We start from the raw sequence: 21,117 nt of genomic DNA on the forward strand, positions 1-21,117 counted from the left end.
ACTTACAGGTACTTGAGCTGAATGTTTTTACTGAATACTCCGGGAGGTAAGTCCTGTAACTGGTTATCAGAGAGGGACCTGCCAACAAATGTTTACCATGGAAAAATCAGAACTGTATAGGTGCGCAAAATTTTGATGAGAGCCTAATTAAGCTACCAACATACCGGCAAGTTTAATCAACAGAGAGATGAAACGTTATGCAATGATCAAAGGCAAACGGTATATTTTTTAAATGTAAAGTTTTATTATATTGCTGAACTCGTCCGTGCTGAAAAGGAGCGTTCAGGATTGGCTCTCTGAGCGGTCCGAAATTTACAATTTTTAAATTTAAATCTGAATAGCACTAATGCTGTTTGCATGAAAGCTAAAAAGCAAGTCCTGCTTACAGGTTCTTCAGAATTGTATTGTTCTGGAAAGCTCCTGGAGGCAAGTCCTTTAACTCGTTGTTGTACAAATCCCTGCCAAGAATTGAGAGAAATAACCAAAGAGAAATTTAAACATTGAGCAGTAATTCTTAGGATGCTGAAATGAACCACTATGTGAGCTTAGCAATATTTCTGCCTCTTAATAAAGTATCTTCATCGAGAGACAAAATATTCCACTCCCCTGCCGACGTAGCACCACAGTTTCTTTTGAAACAAACCCTCTTATAATTATCTAACGACAGCAACAACAATTTGTTTGAAAAAAAACAGAATGAACGGCTTGTCCCGCAAAATAATTACAAAACTAATCGAGGCGGGACAAGACGAATACAGGAACACGTTTTTGTTGTTGTTGTTGTTATTGTTGTTGTTGTTGTTGTTGTTGTTGTGTTAATGACAAATGCAACAGAATGAATCTAATAAACCTTTCATCCGTTAACCAACATGAATACAAACAGTGACGTTGAGAAGATCGTTTATGTTGATCGTAATGCTTTTGAAAAAACTCTCAACAACCTTCAGAGGCACCCAACGAGAACATTTAAGCATTGAAAATATTTTTTCCCTTTCAAAGACATATTTTTGTAAGCTAAGCTGATACAAATAGATCTGTTCGGATGCTTTAGCTGAAAATAACGGTTGCAGAAAGCTTTAGGAAACGGAATTTTATTTCATGAATTTCTAATTACGAGCTGTTGTTGGTTTTAGGAAAATACAAGCTGGCCTTTTTTCACATTTTTAACGACACATTTCCCCCATTCAAAAACGAGAAGAACTAGTTTTTTTTTTCAGTGGTGTCACGAAACATTGACCTGGCCTTATTTTGACGTAGAAAACTGCAGATTTTCTTTACAACTAAATCCGAATTTCTGAGGCGATTTAGGCCATCCAAACATTAATTTTCATTGCCACTGAAATGACCCGTTGGCTGCCCTTTAACCTTTGGAGGCTAGTACAGTACCTTTCATTTTTGTGTACACATAGTTTATGCTATTGTATGCTCGCAAATTTTCGTCTGTTAGCTTAGAGAAGTATGGATTTCCGCTTCATAATTCTGAAAACACGAGTAATTTCGGCCACCTTTCGCTGCTTTAAATAGGTTAAATAAATGTCCTTCTTACAGTGTTCGCAGATTTTTGTAGCTACTAAAAACTCCAGGATGTAAATACCGCAGCTCGTTGTCGGACAGGTGCCTACAAGTACAAAAATTAATTGCGAAGTCACATTCTCCCTCTCTCGCTCCCTGGGACGTGAAGAGGAGGGACCCTGGGAACGAGGTTGTCTTTGATTATTATTTTGATCTCGTGGTTGTCATAGGCAACCACGAGATTCTGCGAACACCTCTCGCCACGTCAGCTTATTCTTGTGGTTCTTTTAGTGATTCAGTTTCTCCTGTCCAGTCGGTTTATGCTCAACCGATGTTCGTCATTTCTAAAGAAGATAACTCGCTGCCCCGAGGATTTCAAGCTCAACAGTCTCAAACGTAAACCCTTTAATGCAAAATTACGGAGAAATAAAATCTTCCACTGTAAAATGGCGTACCGAACTTGTAGGATACATTAAACACTGACAAGCAGTAGGCAAATTCCGCCAATAATACCTCACCGAGATTCCAGATTTTCTACACTACCGTGACACGTGCAGAGGTAGCAAACGTTCAACGAGCCGTTAGCTCTGTCTCACTGACCTCGTGCTAAATGACGTAGTGCGAGGTTAATTCAAACGTAGTTCTTAACTTGTACATGTGCCCAACCCACTGCATGCGTTATGATAATGTATTCATGATCACAAGGCATGCATTGCGATAATGTATTCGCGATCACAATGCATGCATTGCGATAATGTATTGATAATCACAATGCATGCATTGTGATAATGTATTCATTACTACAATGTCTCCATTGTTAAAATGTAGTAATTTTGGTCTAGTAAGACTAAATTAAGTTCAACGTTCGAATCAACTGTCGAGCAACAGTCGAGCTTAATTCAGTTGAGTTCGACACAACGATAGCACTAGCACGACTTTTGAACTGGGCTTCAAAAACTCATTAATAATTCATAAGCCCATTGACCTATCCAATGGTCGATAAAACATCACGTGCAATGGTTTTAAAACCCGAAAAAACTTTCTCCTTATTAGTATGCGGTGTTTAATGTTTTTCTCGTATGCTAATTTCCAACGTTCACAAAAGCATCATTGTTATGAACTCTCTTGACACACGCTTTTACAGGAATGTTTTTGAAGCCGTTCAAAAAACTCGCAGCACGTGTGTTATCGGGTCTAAAGCCACTCGGCTGCGCCTCGTGGTTTTAAATCCCGATAAAACACTGCTGCTCGTGTTTTAAACATTACCTAATCAAAAATCTTCGCAAGTTGCTTCATGGCAAATCTGAATACTATTATGTTGTTTAGTCGGTGATTGAAACTCTCACTTACAAGTCCTTAATGCTGTCACTGAAGACTCCTGGAAGCAAATCCTGTACTTGGTTACTACACAAATCCCTACCAACAAAAGATCACAACAAAACTCCCATGTATACATGCGCAACGATTTATAATTGTTCTTTCAAATTTAGAGGAAATAAGAGCGACAGAAACAACATACAACTCAAAGAAAGAAAAAGAGATAACATACATTTTATCACTTATGTTCAGGATACTGGTCTGAATAGAAAAAATGTTTTATGTGCTTTAAAAAGAACAATGTTGATGCTAAAGATCAGTCTTATTTACAGGTATTCCAGATCGGTAAGGTGATTGAAAACTCCTGAAGGAAGTTCCTTTAACTGGTTATTGGACAAGAACCTGTCGAGAAATGATTTGTAAATAACTCCAGAAACCTTATCTCAAAAGGATACATTACTATTGATCTTGTAGCTAACGAGAAGATATATTACTTACAGTTTCCATAGCCGAGTATTGTTATTAAAGATCGCTACAGGCAAGTCCTTTAGCCAGTTATTGGACAAGTAGCTGAAAACAGGTAATCGCCATAGCAAATCACTAAATTTAAACATTTATAGGCAATGAATTTTATTAGTTTTCTTAACTTTTTAGGTACAATAAATTAAAGGCAGGCAAAAATAAACAGAGAGAATATCCTGAATATCCCGTGAAGATTGAATGTACTGATCAGTGGCAGATACAGGGGCCATATTCACGAAGCCCGTTCCTGATGCGCCACCTGTCTCTTAACAATAGTCTATTGTTGGTCCATTAATAGACCATTGTTTAGAAACAATACATTGGGTTGGATACATCTTAACCTATCCTCTTCGAAGTTCGCAGTTCCATAAATCCGTCGGTAAAAGTGAGGAACAGCTCATCTCCACTGACTGTCCGTTGACTGTCAGCCGACAGTTGGCTGTCAGTTGACTGACAGTCGACCGTTGGCTGACCGTGAAAATCCTCTTTGGGGAAGTGGCATGTATGTATGTATGTATGTATGTATGTATGTATGGATGGATGGATGGATGGATGGATGGATGGATGGATGGATGGATGGATGGATGTATGTATGTATGTATGTAAACAAAGAAACAATACAATGATTGCTTCACTCAGTCGCAGGAGTGCTCGATGCAAAAACATGCAGAGCGAAATATAAATTTAAGATAGAAAATGTAACACAGTTACTCGAGTAACTAAGGGCTATTGGAATCCAAAAAGAAAATTGGGGGTAACCACAAATATTTTCAGAGATAATTAAGCAACAATAATTCAAAAACCAGTAAATTACAAAGCAATGTATGGCTTTTTATTCCATATTAAAGCTTTAATATCCCTGAAAAATGCATGGTTACCCCCAATTTTCTTTTTGGATACCAAGAGCACTTCCTAAGTTCTGCTTTCTCCGCATAGTTTTAAACCGCGCGAAAATATCCCTGTATTAGTAGACACCATCCATAGGAAACCCGAGTATTTCGAGATGCCCAGAACGTATGCGCAATAACAAAAGTAGGCACCGTCCTTAAACGAAATATATCGGCGCCTCGGCACTACGGGCCTCGGCTTTGGTCCAAAAATTATGGGGGCTCCTCCCCTAGGTCCGACACAGGACAAATGATCACGAAGGGCCCCTTATTTTCTCTTGCACATGATTAATGCTTATAATGATAAAACGTTCTCTGGTTCAAAGTTTACTGAAATCTATAAGCTTTCGAGAACAAACCTGTTGTCTTCAACAGATACAAAAAAGTAACCAAGAACCAAGAACCACCAGATTGACTTTGATAATGCGTCAATCATTGCCAAAGCCAATTACCACCGCTTTAAGACCCTTGAGTCCTTGCATACGGAGAAACTCCGTCAATGTTGACGCTGACAACAACTCATGTCCCCTCCCCAATCAGTATCGCATTCTTTTAAACAAACGTTAATTTTCGCACGTCCAACATTCTTACTTTACATTTTTCCGCATATTTTTTTACTTTTTAATTATTCATTCTACGTACAGTCACATTTTTCTATCCGTTGAGGACAACAGGGCGGTTGTCGAAAGCCTAGGGAATTTTTAAACTTTGAACCAGAGAACGTTCTATTATTATTACTATGAATCCTGGTTTTAGATCTTAGATTTCTTAAAGATTAATGCTGTAATACAGTTGAAGCTAAAGAAGTGTCCTACTTACAGTTTTTCCAGCCGACTGTTTTTACTAAAAACTCCTGGAGGTAAGTTGCGCAACCTGTTTTTGGACAAGACCCTACCGAAAAATAATTTAAGGTGAAGTCAGTCAACAGTTAAAGATACTTACCCTAGTCGGTAGCCTACTGGTGTGGGGTAGAGGGGGCAACAAGGTTCCACCCTGACTTTGAACATTCATGTAACACCAAACTTAGTAACTTGTTCTAGATTAACCTGGCAAAAATTTGGTATGATATTAAGTTGTTCATGTGGCTTGATATTTCTATGTCAACAAGATTTTGACGGCCACATTTGTGGTAATTTCCTCGTCATATGAAGTCATCATTTCATTTTACAAACGTCAAAGGAGACAGCTGTAGACGCACTATATACATATAAAATAATTTCTTCTTACAGGTTGTGCAGTATAGCATTGCCACTAAATACCCCTGGAGGCAACTCGTGCAATTGATTATCGTAGATCTCCCTAAAAAGAATGATTGGTGACTTAATTCTTCAGAATGTCGGGTTTTATTAAAAAAAAAAAAAGAGCACACATGGAAGGTGGGGGAAATTTGTAATCAAGAAGCAATGTGGTGATCATTTCTTTGTTTCTCGGCAGCGGGTGAAGTTTTACCGTGTGAAAACAAACAAAAGCCATGGCCACCGGATTTGTCTTTGTGTGGATAAAAGTGACCTTTGATTTTCCAAACATTTGTCCATATACTTTGATACTTGGTTGTGCAAGTTCACATCTCTAAAACAAGTTTGGTACAGATTGTTGAGTTTAGTTGAGTTTACATTTTACCACAGCTTGCTGGTTTACGGTGAGTAATTTGGAGGAATTTGCCGATAACTATCTGAGGGATTTTTATAATAAAAGGTGCTTTCTACACGTGATATGATCATGACTGTAAGAATTCGTTATTCTCGTTCTCTTGACATTAAAGTATGCACAGCAATGAGCGTCCCCATTCAAATGAATTTACGCATAGTTTTAAGTTTTAACACATGTTGGCAGTAGACTTCCTGAAAGACGATAGTTTGGTGAAATTTGGTTCACATCATCAAGTTGAGAAGTTGGTAAAGAACAAAAAATACAACCAAGTAACGGGGTCAGTCAGTTGATTTAAAAGATAAGGAGCAAACTCCGAACTTAATCGAAACGTATCCACTCTTTTCCCATTTTTGTTAGTAAATTCAAAGGGAAAAATGAATCAAGTGAATGATTAAACGTACAACGTATTCAGTCCAGTGATGTTACTGAAAACATTCAGAGGCAACTCCTGTAAGTTATTACTTGACAAGTACCTAGAAAGAAATAATCAAAAGATATCGATTTAGGGAATGTGCGACAGCCTAATTAATAATACTTTTTTTAACAAGTTGTGCTGTTGCTATGGTAACCTCTTATGTCAAGAAAATCACCACAACTTATCTACCAATGATTAGGCATTTGTTTGATGTCTAATAACTAATAAGGAGTTGTAGTAATGATTGACTAAATTATAACAGAAGTGTTGGAAACCGGTGCCAGAACTCTTAACTGAAGCCGCTTGGTTGTGTTTTTGTAACTAGCGCTCAGACAGAACTTCGGGGAATTCCTACTTACAAACGAATGATTTCCATGATTATAAATTACTATAGACATTACACGCCACAAATAAATTTTGTTGTTTCTAGATATCGAGAAGGCAAGACCTACAAATGAACAAGCAACTATAAACAAAAGAGCAATATCGTCGATATCCCATAAATAATTAGCATAACATCAGGTATTTACCATTGGTCATTGATCTGAATAGGATTCTTGTTACAAATCTCAACTTACAGTCCCCTCAGTTTAGTGTTGTTTCTAAAAACTCCCGCAGGCAAGTGCTGTAACTCGTTATGCATTACGTCCCTACCAAAACACACAACATCAGCAAATATTTATTCAAAGAACTCCGGCTTTCAGAGCCTTATTTTCGGGGCGGGCTCAGTTGAAATTGTCGTTTCAAAATTGCGTGGACTGAATAACAACTTAAAACAGTGTGAAACTCTAACAAAACGTCCAAAACAGTTATCTCCAGCAGCACATGTTCTTATATTCGGGAGGGCTTACTGCTGGAAGGGTGTGTGCACCGAAGATTGTTCATTATTGGCGCTAGGGTAGGGGGTTAGGAGGCTTTGTTTAAAGCGAGATTATTTTCGGCTTTCGAACCGCTGTAACTCTGCTCAGGCACCAAAGTTTCCATTTGACCTTTGGACTTCACTCATGAGCGTCAACAGTACTACTTGTAATCACACCAGAGGATACCATCATCCGTACAATCGAATAGTCGATCGGTTCCACTGTCCCTTCAAAAAGGAACTGGAATGACGACCTTCATATTGTAACTCTGGACATGTGAGAACCAAGAAGGCTTGTCAAGCACAGCGGGTAAACTGTACACTCCTTCGTAGGTTTCGTGATACGTGCCTTTCTGTCGACGTCTTTTGGTGTTTACATTAGAGATTGAATAAGAGTACTAGCTACTTTCAAATTTCAAATCAGTCAAACCCTTAGAACTCTCGCTCCTTCTCGTTGTTTACCCGCAGCAGATAACGAGATCCTACAAACCTAGAAACAAGACTGGTGTGACAAGCCGGCGGTTCGCAAACTTGATTTGAAAACTCGTATCTGAAGGTCCCTAATGTCTCCGTCTCCACTCACATGACCGTATGTTGGCTCCATCCGTGTACTCCGACGATCTGACAAACATCGTACCTCGTTTTATCTCGAAGATCGATTGGAAAACAGAGGAAATCGCTATTAATCGTTTTAAATAAACTCACTAAATTTGAAAGTGAGAAAGTGCTGCTGACGCTGCCACGGTATATTAAAGAAGAAACGTTGGAGGGAAGAAAACGTGGGTCATTAATATTACGTGCCATGTAAGCACACTGCCAGAAAAGCATGTGGTTATCATCTTCTCGCTTAAAGAAAACATTCAAAGCTGGAAAAGTAATAGTCTTATAGGATTAATTTTAGTTTTATGTCTTACAGGAACTGCAGCTGATCATTGTTGCTAAAAACTTCCTCAGGAAAGCCCTGCAACTTGTTCATAGATAAATACCTACCAGGAGAAAAACAACCAGTTAATATGAGACTCATGTAAACATGGAACACTGTTCTCTCGCTCTTTGCTTTCAGCGATATTTTAACAGTCATCAAGAAATTTTGGTTTCTCACGTAAAGGTACAATACTTATGGTTTGTCTATCAGCAATTTCGTCCCTCGCCAACAGAAACTAACACAACATCGTGCGGACTATAAAGAATATGATGGATTTCTACTGCCGCGTAAATGTTATGTGCGTACGAACGTTAATTTAACTGTAGCCTTACATGCGTAAATTAATATAAAGTAACAGCCGGTGTTAGAGCCGCTTGTGCAACGTAACTGATGTTTAACTTATAATACATGTAAACAGTTCTCAGTTTCCTATGTTTGCCTAAGCTGTTCGTAGTTTATTTTAACATTAATTTTTAAGGACCTCCAAAACGGCCAGTGACGAGAGCCTCCGTAGCAATTACATGTAAAATTTACGCCACAGTGGAAATCTACCTTAGAGCCAGAAGGGGTAACCGCGTCAGAGATAATGCAGTTTCTTTCATGAAAGACAAAACCTCAAACCCAAATTATATCGTAAGGAGTAAGCAAACTCAGTACCTTGACAAAGAAGCACTCATATCCTAAAACCTGATTACCAAGTGAAGGACATGCTCATTGCAACAATTGAAAGGATACAGGAAAATGTTGGCAAGTCAGTATAGTGGGCAACTATGTGCAAATGTCAGCGTAATAGAAGAAACTCCTCTAAGTTTCAAGTTATGGGTGGTACATGAAAATATCTGAGTTATCAATTTACAATCCGAAAGCAGATCCGAAAAGATTTAATGATAGTGTTATAACGTACAGTTCTTGCAGCTGAGTGTTGTTTGTAAAAACATCTGCAGGTAAATCCCGTAGCTGGTTATCAGCTAAATACCTACAGAGAAATAATCAACAAGTTACTGTAACGGTACGAGCTTTGCCTAAAAGTTGGAAAAATATGTATACCTCTTTAAAACATTCCATACTCTACCAATACCAATACCTTTGCCGGACCTAACGATCTTAACCGTAAAATGTGACTCTCGCTTGGCGTACTGATATATCTGCACGCAGAGGTGAACATGGGAGACGTCTACGCGCGTTTGCAGGCTGGGCATAAACACAAAGTACTTAATACTAAACTGCTAGTATATTAGCGTTAACCTGCTTTCGAACAACCGGGCGCAGGAGTATTGTTACTCCCCCCTGAATGGAATGCTAGGCCATCGCAGGGTTATAACCAGTGGTGATGTCCCATTTATGCACCTGAATGAAGAGATACAGTATAGAATAAAGTTTCCTGTCTAAGGAAACGACACGACAATGCAGAAATAAAACTAGCCTCGAACCACCAACCCTCCGATTGAAAGGCGGACGCGCTAGTCCCTCGTATCCACTAGTTGGGCTTGTGTTGTTTTAAGCTCCAATCATACAGGAACTGTCAATATTTAAAAAATCATTCAATCCTCTGTTGCAAATCGTTTCGTTCTAAACAATTAAGTTCAACTTTTTGTCTACCTTCCACTGCTCCGAATAGGCTAGAGCTAGACAATATCTTTTTTGCTAAGTGACAAAGTTAAAGGTCCCACTTACAGTATTCTCAGCTGAGTGTTGTTACCAAAAACGCCTGGACGTAACTGCTTCAATTGGTTTTTGGATAGATGCCTTTAAGTCAAAGGTTATAAAATTTCAGCGATTATTAATAGCTTCAGGAAATTAACCTTATCTGAAAGCTATTAATGTGGTTTTGCAGCTTATAGACTATCTTTTTCAGGTATTGCAGGTAAAAGTTGTTACTAACGACCCCGAGGGTAACTCCTTTACATTTAAGATAAGTTCAGCGTTGTAAGCGAAACTTCCTTAAGGCAAGTTATCCACCTGTTTAACCCTATCTGAAAGCTATTAATGTGGTTTTGCAGCTTATAGACAATCTTTTTTAGGTATTGCAGGTAAATGTTGTTACTAACGACCCCGAGGGTAACTCCTATACATTTAAGATAAGTTCAGCGTTGTAAGCGAAACTTCCTTAAGGCAAGTTATCCACCTGTTTATTTAACAAGTACCTACAAAGAACTGAATAATCGCATTGGATAATTCAACGAAACTGGTTTGAATTGTACTCAAAGAATTATCCCGGCCTAGAAGCTTTTAAGTTGAGTGTTGTTGCTAAAGACTCCTCGAGTTAAGTCCTTAAATTAGTTATTTAAAAACAAGTACAACAAGTACCTATGCAAAGAAACAAGTAAAAAATTTAAAGATATGGATTTAAATAGCATTAATGCCGCTTTTATACCCAAAGAATAATCCTGCTTACAGCGATCGTAGCCGATTGTTGTTACTAAAGACTCCTGAAGGCAAGTCCTTTAGCTGGTTATTAGACAAGTCCCTACCAAGAGATAATCAATAAGTAAGTGAATGTGTGAGCTTTAAATGTAGGTGGGAATCAATGTTGAACTTGTCCAGTTGTAAATAATGCTCAGTCGATAGCAACGGTTGATCAAATGCGTTCGCCGAGGGTTCGATTCCCATCAACTGTTCTTGTTGTTTACCAGCAGATAAGGAGAACCTACAAACAAGATTGTTGTGACCAGCGGTTCTCTTAACCACGCAAACTTGATTTGAAAACTCGTACTCGTAGTCAAATCTGAAGGTCCCTTATGTCTCCGTCTCCACTCACATGACCGTATGTTGGCTCCATCGGTGTACCTCGACCATCTGACAAACATCGTACCTCGTTTTATCTCGGAGGTCAACGGGAAAACAGTGGAAATCGCTATTAACCGTTTTAAATTAATTGCTTAATTTGAAAGTGTGAAAGTGCTGCTGACGCTGCCATAGTATATTAAAGAAGAAACGTAGGGGGGAAGAAAACGTGGGCCTTTATGTGCCACGTAAGCATACTGCCAGAAAAGCATGTGGTTATCAACTTCTGGGTTAAAGAAAACGTTCAAAGCTGGAAAAATAATAGTCTTACAGGATTAATTTTAGCTTTATGTCTTACAGGTACTGTAGCTGATCATTGTTGCTAAAACCTTCCTCAGGAAAGCCCTGCAACTTGTTCATAGATAGATACCTACCAGGAGAAAAACAACCAGATATTATGAGACTCATGTAAACATGGAACACTGTTCTCTCGCTCTTTGCTTTCAGCGATATTTTAATCATCAAGTAATTTTGGTTTCTCACGTGAAGCCACAATACTTATGGTTTCGGTCTATCAGCAATTTCGTCCCTCGCCATCAGAAACTGACACAACATCGTGCGGACTATAAAGAATATGATGAATTTCTACTGCCGCGTAAATGTTATGTGCGTACGAACGTTAATTTAACTGTAGCCTTACATGCGTAAATAAATGTAAAGTAACAGCGGATGTTAGAGCCGCCTGTGCAACGTAACTGATGTTTAACTTATAATACATGTAAACAGTTCTCAGTTTCCTATGTTTGCCAAAGGCGTTCGTAGTTTATTTCAACATTAATTTTTCAGGACCTTCAACACGGGCAGCGACGAGAGCCTCCTTAGAAATTACACTTAAAATTTACGCGACAGTGGAAATCTTCCTTAGAGCCAGAAGGGGTAACCGCGTCAAAGATAATACAGTTTCTTTCATGAAAGACAAAGCCTTAAGCTCAAATTTTATCGTAAGGAGTAAGGACACTCAGCTCCTTGACAAAGAACCATACAGGGGCGTAGCTAGCCTTTAAGCCATTAAGCACGGGCTTAATAACAATTTTCGCAATTTACTATTTAAAAGCGAATATCCGCTGTATCAACGTTTAATTAAAAAAAATAATAATAATGGCTGAAAGGTTAACAAAGGAAAGAAATGTCAGTTACTATAGCACTTTGAAATTGTTTTGGGTACGAAAACTTAGTTGACTGTTGATTTCCGCCTTACAGCGGCTTTGACAGCTGTGCGCCTGTAATTGTTAGAAAAAAAGTAGAACGGACATAAGATGATCATTCAAAATGCTTTTCAATGTCTTCAATTGATCAATCAGCAAAAGAACTAAATTAAACGTGTTATTTCGCATATCAGGCTGGAGGAAATTTCTATTTGCGTTTGTTTGTGCACACACGAGAGGACAACAGGTACGGGAGGGTGTTCCTTGGGTTTGTACAAGCTGAGAGTACCACAGGACAGGCGCTAGACGATGGGTTTCTAGAGACCCAGCAGGGATATGGCCTGGATATTGACCGAATGCAGGCACAGGGCTATTATGGGGCGGCAATTCGCGGAGGTGCCCAAGCAATTATCAGGCATCCCGTACCAAACGCAGTTTATGTCCATTGTAAGGCTCACTCCTTGAACTTGGCAATTGGTCATGATTGTAAGGAGCCCTTGGTGAGAAACATGCTCGGAACCCTGCAGTAGATAGTGTTTTCGTAGGAGAGACTGTTGGCGTTTCAGGAGTGTTTGTCTCAAGATGCGGCAGTAAGGGTTGAGATGGAACGGCGCGTCAAGTTGCGAACCCTGTGTGAGACACGATGGGCAAGTAGGGCTGACTCGTTGTATGGTAAGGCATTAGAGAGCCTTGAAGAGGATGGAGACGTTAAGGCAAGAGGGTACGTGAGCTCCATCCTACATGTTCGATTTAATAATTGCGTTATGTGCAACAGCCGCGCTATCCACCGTGCTCCACGCAAGGTCAATCTATCAACCTCGTGGAGGCAGCCAAGGAGTCAAAGGTAATCATCAGTGTATTAAGGGAGGAGAGAAACGACCAAAAGATTTTGAGTGAACTGTTAAAGCGTGCAAAGTAGTTGGCAGGAGGTTGTGAAATCGAGCCCAGCGTGCCAAGAATATCTGCAATCCAGCGTAACCGAGCCAACGCACCCGCTGTTACACCACAGCAGTACTGGTACAGAGCCCTCTACTTGCCCCTTGTTGATCATCTTTTTTTTTATGTAATTCTTTATTGAAACAAATTGATATTAATACAGGAAATAAGTTACTTATCTACATAATTGTTATGTTACAACTAATATTACCAATACTAACAATATAATACAACTAATTAACACTGATATTATTACAATACTAAAAAAAAAAACATATCACTAACACTAGACGGTAACTAAAAAAAGATAAAAAAAAATTAAAAAAATCGAACAGACTAGAAATGTTTAAAGAGCACTCACATTTCTAGCTAAACAAGGAGGGTTAAATAGTTTAATACTTATTACAGACATAAACCTTAAACTAAACTTAACTATTGATGTGCTGTTGCGCTGTGACCGCTTTGGCTTTAGTTTCCGCTGTTTCTTGTGTCGATAATGAGACCGTAGTATGGGAGATTGGTTGTTTTTTCACCTCTGTAGATTTGCCCGTTTATAATTAGCTTATCAACTTTGAAATAGGCTGTTTGCTTTCTTTGTTTGGCCTTTTTCAAGATGGGATACAACGTTTTCTGTATTTCATCAATTTCCCGGGGGAAATCATTCGCGATTGAAATGTTAGTGTTTTTCAAGTTTTTAACAAAAGACCAATCTTGAAAGAAGCTAAATTTAGCTATAATAGGCCTAGGTTTGGAGTTCTGTCCTTGACTGGTATTCTTCTTAGTAGGGATGCGGTGAACGCGTTCGAAACGGATCTGTTCGATATCTTCCTCTGGGATCTTAAGTTTATCGCGCATCACTTTTTTCAATTGATCTTCAGCAGAAGTTGACTCACCTCTTCATTCTGGAACATTAAACACTTTTAGATTTTCACGTCTTATGTATGCTTCTAACTTGATGTTGCGGCACTCAAGATGTTTTATTTTAGCACTGAGGTCTTCCAGATTTCTTTGCGTGGGTTTCCAGTGTTGCACACGTGGCGGTTGAAGACGAATTTAGTTCGTCGATGTCCGCTTGAGCGGTGTTCAGGCTTTCTTGTAAACTTTTATTTTCTTTTTCCAATTCTGCCACTCTACCTTGCATAGCCTTTAACTCGCCGAGTCTTGTTAGCACTTTGTCTAGCTTTTCACTGACTTCATCTAGTTTGGCAAATGCCCCACGACAATGGCCGTCCGCTTCGTCGAACGCATCTTCCCCGTCAGTCTGTGAGCCGCTTTCCCTTAACCGTTTACGACTCTCAGCTCGGGCGTCTTCTTTTCCCGTGTTATTTAAGCGAATGAAAGCCAAGCAGCCTTCGTTGATTACATTATTTTACAAGTTTCGAATTTCATCTAAAGGAGCTAGCAAGAACACGTCCGCCTTCGGCGAAGGCCAGGTTACTTTCCTTGTTGATCATCTTATTCAGAAGCTCAATGACAGGCTGCTTAACCACAATGACCGGTCCTTGGGGCAATACCTCATACCTACGCAACTCAGATCACTCAAAAGAGAAACTTAACTAACAAGATTTACAATGCCTACTCCAACGACTTGAGTTATAGAGTGGCCTTCGACAACGAGATCGTTCGGTGGAAAGCGAGATGGGCGCTTGTCGAGGGCGAGAAACAAAACAACTTGAATGATACACTAAGCTGCACAAGTGAAGATCTCTATCGGAATTTTGCCACAGTGCTTACCATTCTCCTCACCATGCCAGTGTCCACTGCTACATTAGAGAGATCATTCAGCACCATGAGAAGAGTGAAAACATACGTGCCGTCCACTATGCTGACAGAACGATTATCATCTCTATCTCTTATGCGCACATACAGGTAGATGCCGATTGACCCCGAGAGAGTCATCAGCGACTTCTGTGCGAGCAAACCAAGAAGGCTTGCAATCAAGTGATGATTAGTCTGTAATAGTCATGCACATGATCATGCCAGACAGTCTTAATTAATTTTAAATTTTCCTTTTAATATAACAAAATCCCACTGGGAAAAGGAATCAGCTTTGCATCTGTATTAATTAAAGCGTTAGATTGGAGATAAAATAGGGATAAAACTAGTAAGACCACCTGTTCCTACGTTAGACGTTGGTAAACTTTGATATATGACACGCTGTACAACTTGGGCTTAAATGGAAAATATGGCTGGCTACTGTCGAAAGCTGAACAATTTAGTTTAATCGTTTTGTTATTAGTCTCGAGTAGGAAACCGGAAGTGACGTTGACATTATCATGAATTGTTGTACCCCCCTCTTGCGAGAGTAGAATTGTAGCATGTGCTCGTAGGACGAGAGTGTTTTCATTAGAGCTAGAGTTTGTAGTAGCCGTCAAAGTTGTACTTGTTTCGTGCTGGAAACGTTTTAGATCGGGCGAAAAAACGTGAGACAACGGAAGGAAACGGTGTGTTTAATGTGTTGGATTTGGAGATCAAACATGGTGACCCGCGACGTGATCTTACCGTTCGCCTAGAGTGTTGTTCGTTGCCGTTTGACGCCATCGCTGGATCAAAATGAAGCCGAAACAAATTGACCAGCTGAAAAGAGCTCGCAGTGGGTTGAGAGGTTGGATGACCAGAGATTTGGATGCTGTTAGGAACATCATTGACTCCGACTCGCCTGGTGTCACTAGAGTGGAGGAAAAGCTCGATTCGATAACTACGAGACTGCACAAAGCAGAGGATCTTCAGATGGAGATCGAAAAACTCTTGAACGATGACTCTGATGTCCGGGAAGAAGTTGACGCTCAACGACCTTGGTTCGACATGGTAACAGATCGCATTCATGTTTTAAAATTGTGGTTAAAAGAAAGACAAAAGCAAAATACAATTGAAAATCCTGAAAAATTCGAGTACATCATGCCAGAGACAAAACATACTTCATGTACGCCTAAATGAAATTACCGAAAACTGACCTCAGAAAATTCTCGGGCGAGGTGTTGGATTGGCCAGAATTCTGGGACATTTTCAGGGTATCCATACATGACAACCCTGAAATACCTACTGTCCAGAAGTTTGAGTACTTGAAGTCCCTGCTGACTGATGAAGCAGCGGGATATGTTGCAAACATTAAGACTGAAGCGCCCAACTATGAAGTTGCTGTGGCACGCCTGAAATGACGTTATGGCAAAGATGAAGTACAAAGAAACCGACTTATGACCAAGCTGGCAGACGTGAAATCAGTTGATCAGTCAAACAAGGCTATGAGGGATGCAGTGGATGAACTTTGTGCAACTGTGAGAGCAAAGTTCAAGGAGTGACTACTGAACAATATGGAGCTCTTTTGATGCCGTTGATTGAATCGAAACTCCCCAGGGATTGGATATTGGAGTGGGCCCGAGAAAAAGCTGGTTTAGCAAAGGAAAATATATGATTCTCGAAAATGCTAGGGTTTCTGGAGCGGGAATTGGACATTCGAGAGAGTGCAGACCCATCTGTGGAGAGAGAGCTGCCTTTCAAACATCACCACCCTGTGGAAAAAGAAAAACTTGTGTTTACAACTGCTTCTGGTTTAATGGCTAAACCTGTAACTTGTACCTTCTGCAAGGGTCCACACACCCCTAAACAGTGTACTGTACCTACGAGAGCCTGTTTCCGTTGTGCTAGAAGTGGACATCGAATGAGTGCATGTAGGTTTAGAAAACCTTGCCAGCGTGGACGTGGATCACACATCCCACAGCTGTGGTAGACTGGTGGAGTAAAGGTTCAAGACACCCAGAGACAGCTTACAGTGACCCCACCAAGCAACACACCAAGTCACCTAAGTTGGAATCCAGTTGCCCCTCCCTATGTACCCTCAACCGGTACCCAGAGTCAAGTGCAACCATTGTCCCGACCTCCACAAGAGGCGATGATGCCATCTGCAATTAATGCTGATTTTAAAACAACAGGAGTTATGATGAGAACTGTGTGTGTTGTTATTGGGAATGTGGTTGTAAGAGCTCTATGTGATACTGGGGCAACTTTTACGATGATGTCATCTCAGTTGGCTGCAAGTGTGCCGAAGAGAGTTGTTGGAAAACGTCATTTGCGGATTGAGACGCTTGGGGATGTGTTGGAAGGTGAGTTTGATGTTGTTGAGGTGACTGCGAGAGGAGGGAACATTGCGAATACCTTCACCTTTCAAGCTGTTGTAATGGATGAGTTGTCTGATGTCTTCGAGAGGGTGGAGCCTGAGTGTTATCAAGCTCTTCAAGAGGTTGTTGGTGGTTGTCCAATCCTTGCTGATCTCGCTGGTCCTGGTGCAGATGATATTGGTATTGTGTTTGGAAAAGATTGCTATGATACCATTGTTACAGGAATGACGTGGAAATTGAGAAATGGTCTCAAGGGAACACCGACAATCTTCGGGTGGATTCTTCATGGTGGCAGCGGATCTCCTCCAGCTGCAGGTGTGGTAGCGAGAGCTAATGCCCATGCATTTAGAGCCACTGTTCATGAACAACTGCGGAACTTCTGGACTTTGGACCACCTTGGTGTTGCGCAAGAGGAGGTGTTGGAACCAGACTTAGAGCTGGAGGTGAAGAATGCTGTTCAACGCGACGATTCTGGGAAGTATGTTGTGTCGTGGCCTTGGAAACCTCAAGCCCGAAAGAATTTAGCACTTAACAAGGCCCTCTGTGAAACAAGGCTTCGTCGCATGGTTAAAAAGATGACACCTGAAGACTACACAGCATATGACAATCAGTTAAAAACTCTCTTCAAAGAGGGACATATCGAGCCATTGCCAAATGACTGCGTTCCCCAGTCATATCTTCCACATGGAGGAGTTGTTAAGCTTGATCGGGAGACAACTAAACTGCGCATTGTACATGATGCCTCAGCTAAGTCTGAGGGTGGCCTTTCTCTCAACGATGCCCTTGAGAAAGGACCAAACCTTTTACCACTGTTGTGGGGCATACTTCTCCGTTTCCGTATTGGCAAGGTTGGCGTTGTGGGTGATCTCGAAAAGGCTTTTCTACAGCTGTCGCTCCATGATGAAGACCGGAATGTCTGTTGTTTCTTGTGGCTTAAACCGCAAGGAGAGATTGAGGTGTATAGATACAAGAAGGTTTTTTTCGGTGCCAAATCCTCACCATTTCTGCTTCAAGTAGTCCTGAAACAGCATCTCGAGAGTTTCATCAGCAAATCAGAAATGGCTTCCCAACTTCTTCGCAATCTTTACATGGATGACCCGGTGAACTCTATGGAGAACACTGAAAAGGCAAGGGAGTTCTGGCATGAGGCGGTGCGCATCTTTAGAGATGGTGGCTTCAACCTACGAGAATTTCGGTCCAATGATGGAGATCTCCTCCGTGATTTTTCAGACAGCCAAGTACAACAAATACACAAAGTACTTTGGGTAAGCTGGGACTTAAACTCCGATGAACTTCTCCCACTTGTTTACGTGGAAGATATCGTGCCCAAAAAACTTACGAAGAGAGAAGTATTGTCCTGTCTGTCTAAGATTTACGACCCGTGTGGGCTGGTGAGCCCGGTTGTCACGCCCCTAAAGATAATTGTCCAGGACTGTTGGAAAGAGAAGCTCGGATGGGATGAGGAAGTCAGTCTCGATCTCCAAAGGCGTGTTGAAGAAGTGTTAAAAGGATTCTCTGGTGGAAATCATCTCAGAGTTAGCCGATGGTTAGGAATCACACCCTCTCAGTACAAGGACACAAGAGTGTCGCTTCACGTTTTCACTGACGCCTCCTCCAGAGCCTATGCAGTAGCAGTCTATCTTCGTGTAGCAGACATTAAAGGAAACGTAACAGTGAATCTTGTGGCTTCGAAGTGTCGTCTTGAACTTCTTGGTGCCTTATTATACTAGGAGCTCGACTTCTCAATTCACTAAGATTAGAGTACAATGAGGGGCTCAAGATAGATGATGAATTCTATTTGGACAGATTCTAGTGTTGCTCTTGCATGGATTAACCAGGGACCGCGTGTGGGTGGAGTGTTTGTGGCTAACCGAGTGGAGGAGATTACGGCTGTTGGTGGAGTGTGGTCATGGGTTCCCACAAATGAAAATCCTGCGGACTTACCTACTCGAGGTATGACAGTCACCCAGTTGTCTGGCTCTAAGATTTGGTGGAATGGCCCCGAATGGTTGAAACGACCTGAGACAGAGTGGTCAAAGCATTCAAAGAATGAAACAGGGAAAGCATCGCTGATGATGGCCGTAACGGACAATGAGGAACCTATGTATGTTGAGGACATTGTTGATACCCCCAGGACAAGCAAGTACCTTCGAACATTGAGAAGCGTGGCATGGTTGCTACGTTGGCACAGGTCTACTGGAAACAGTCAAGCCATGCTATCCTTAGAGGAGTTGAACTGTGCTAAAACGGTTATCTTGAAGCAAGTGCAGAGAAAATTTTTCTCGAGGGAGTTAAGTCGCTGGAAAATAGCCAACCTGTTCAGCGTCAGTCTTGTCTAATATCCTTACATCCGTTCTTGGAAGGTGGATTAATAAGGATGGGTGGCCGTTTGCAACAAGTGGACGCAACCTTTGATGAGCTTCATCCCGACCTTGTAAAGAAGTGTGGTGTCATCGACCAGTTAGTACTTCACATTCATGAACAAATGCAACATGCTGGTTCTGCAACAGTTATCTCGGAACTGAGACGCCAAGGGATTTGGATCCTGCGCTCAAAGAAGTCGGTCTCATCAGTTATACGGAAGTGTAGGAAATGCAGCAGGTTTTTAGCTGCTACGGCATCTGAACAGACGCCCCCACTCCCTCGATGTCGTGTGACCTGCAAGCGTCCCTTAAAAACTACTGGTATGGATCTAGGAGGACCCCTATACTTAAAGGATAACAGCAAGGTCTGGTTCGTTTTGTTCATCTGCATGTCAGTAAGAGCCATCCATTTAGAACCTGTGACGTCGTTGTCTACAGAAGCGTTGATACAGGCACTGCAGAGATTTATGAACAGACGAGGTGTCCCTCAGTTATCCATAAGTGATCATGGATCAAACTTTGTGGCGGCGGCTAAGTGGGTGAGAGAGAAAAATCTTGACATGAAGTAGCAGTTTGTGGTTGAACGTGGACCTTGGTGGGGAGGAGCCTGGGAGAGGTTAGTAGGCATTGTCAAAGGACTACTACGTCGCTCGTTAGGTCACGCCGTTCTTTCCTGGAAGGAACTAGTAACTGCTCTAATTGAAGTAGAGAAAGTCATCAACTGCCGGCCTATCACTTACTTGTGGGAGTCACCTAATCCTGATGGTGGTGTTCCTATCCCTTTGTGCCCTGAACAGTTCCTGTTGCCACCCCGAGGAGACTTCGAGGAAGAAGAAAGAGAACTGAACTTCACTAACGAATTTCGACAAAGAAGAAAGTGGCTGTCCTTCATGAATGACCTTTGGAGGAAAGAATACTTGCATCCAGTGCTGGGTTCACAAGAAGAAGTTTGGAAGACTCTACCAAATCCTTTGAAAGTCGGAGAGGTTGTCCTTGTAGCTGACGACAGAGAAAAGCGTCTTAATTGGAAGATGGGGATTGTGCTGCTATTGTACAGGTGAAATCGGGTATGCTGACGCGACCAGTTCGCAAACTGTACAAATTGGAGATTTGTGCTGAATCTGACAATCTCCCGCCCATCACAAGGCTACCAGAGGATACTGATAAGGATGACGAGATATTAGACAGTGAGGCCGATATGAAAGACGGTGAAGAAGAAGCTGAACATGAAGTCCCGATGCCACAAGCACTCGGAGTGGACGAGGGATTGTCCGTCCAAGTCGCTTTAGAGACTGAGTCGCAACTTACTACTGCAAGTTGCGAGGTGGAGGTTGTCGAAAGCTGAACAATTTAGTTTAATCGCTTTGTTATTAGTCTCGAGTAGGAAACCGGAAGTGACGTTGACATTATCATGAATTGTTGTACCCCCCTCTAACGAGAGTAGAATTGTAGCATGTGCTCGTAGGACGAGAGTGTTTTCATTAGAGCTAGAGTTTGTAGTAGCCGTCAAAGTTGTACTTGTTTCGTGCTGGAAACGTTTTAGATCGGGCGAAATAAACGTGAGACAACGGAAGGAAACGGTGTGTTTAATGTGTTGGATTTGGAGATCAAACAGGCTACATGCCTGCCACATCCTTAAACCTGATTGCCAAGTAAAGGACATGCCCATTGCAACAATTGAACGGAT

The 21,117-nt window shown here is 41.2% G+C and overlaps 1 protein-coding gene across 1 annotated transcript in view; it reads right to left on the reverse strand.

The window, feature by feature from the left end:
- Positions 1-21,117, reverse strand: part of LOC146483691 (uncharacterized) — a 99,383-nt gene that overhangs the window by 20,463 nt on the left and 57,803 nt on the right. Inside the window, exons 21-34 of the mRNA XM_085105834.1 lie at positions 11,170-11,241; positions 9,762-9,833; positions 8,992-9,063; positions 8,077-8,148; positions 6,882-6,953; positions 6,290-6,361; positions 5,466-5,537; positions 5,058-5,129; positions 3,328-3,399; positions 3,160-3,231; positions 2,863-2,928; positions 1,547-1,618; positions 387-458; positions 7-78 (exon numbers count right to left, since the gene is read on the reverse strand). Of these exons, the coding sequence (XP_084961960.1) occupies positions 7-78; positions 387-458; positions 1,547-1,618; positions 2,863-2,928; positions 3,160-3,231; positions 3,328-3,399; positions 5,058-5,129; positions 5,466-5,537; positions 6,290-6,361; positions 6,882-6,953; positions 8,077-8,148; positions 8,992-9,063; positions 9,762-9,833; positions 11,170-11,241 (1,002 nt within the window). The remainder of the gene's footprint in view (positions 1-6; positions 79-386; positions 459-1,546; positions 1,619-2,862; positions 2,929-3,159; positions 3,232-3,327; positions 3,400-5,057; positions 5,130-5,465; positions 5,538-6,289; positions 6,362-6,881; positions 6,954-8,076; positions 8,149-8,991; positions 9,064-9,761; positions 9,834-11,169; positions 11,242-21,117) is intronic.

This window comes from Pavona decussata, unplaced genomic scaffold (genome assembly GCF_977016875.1).
Source record: "Pavona decussata unplaced genomic scaffold, jaPavDecu1.1 SCAFFOLD_38, whole genome shotgun sequence".
Lineage (NCBI taxonomy): Eukaryota > Metazoa > Cnidaria > Anthozoa > Scleractinia > Agariciidae > Pavona > Pavona decussata.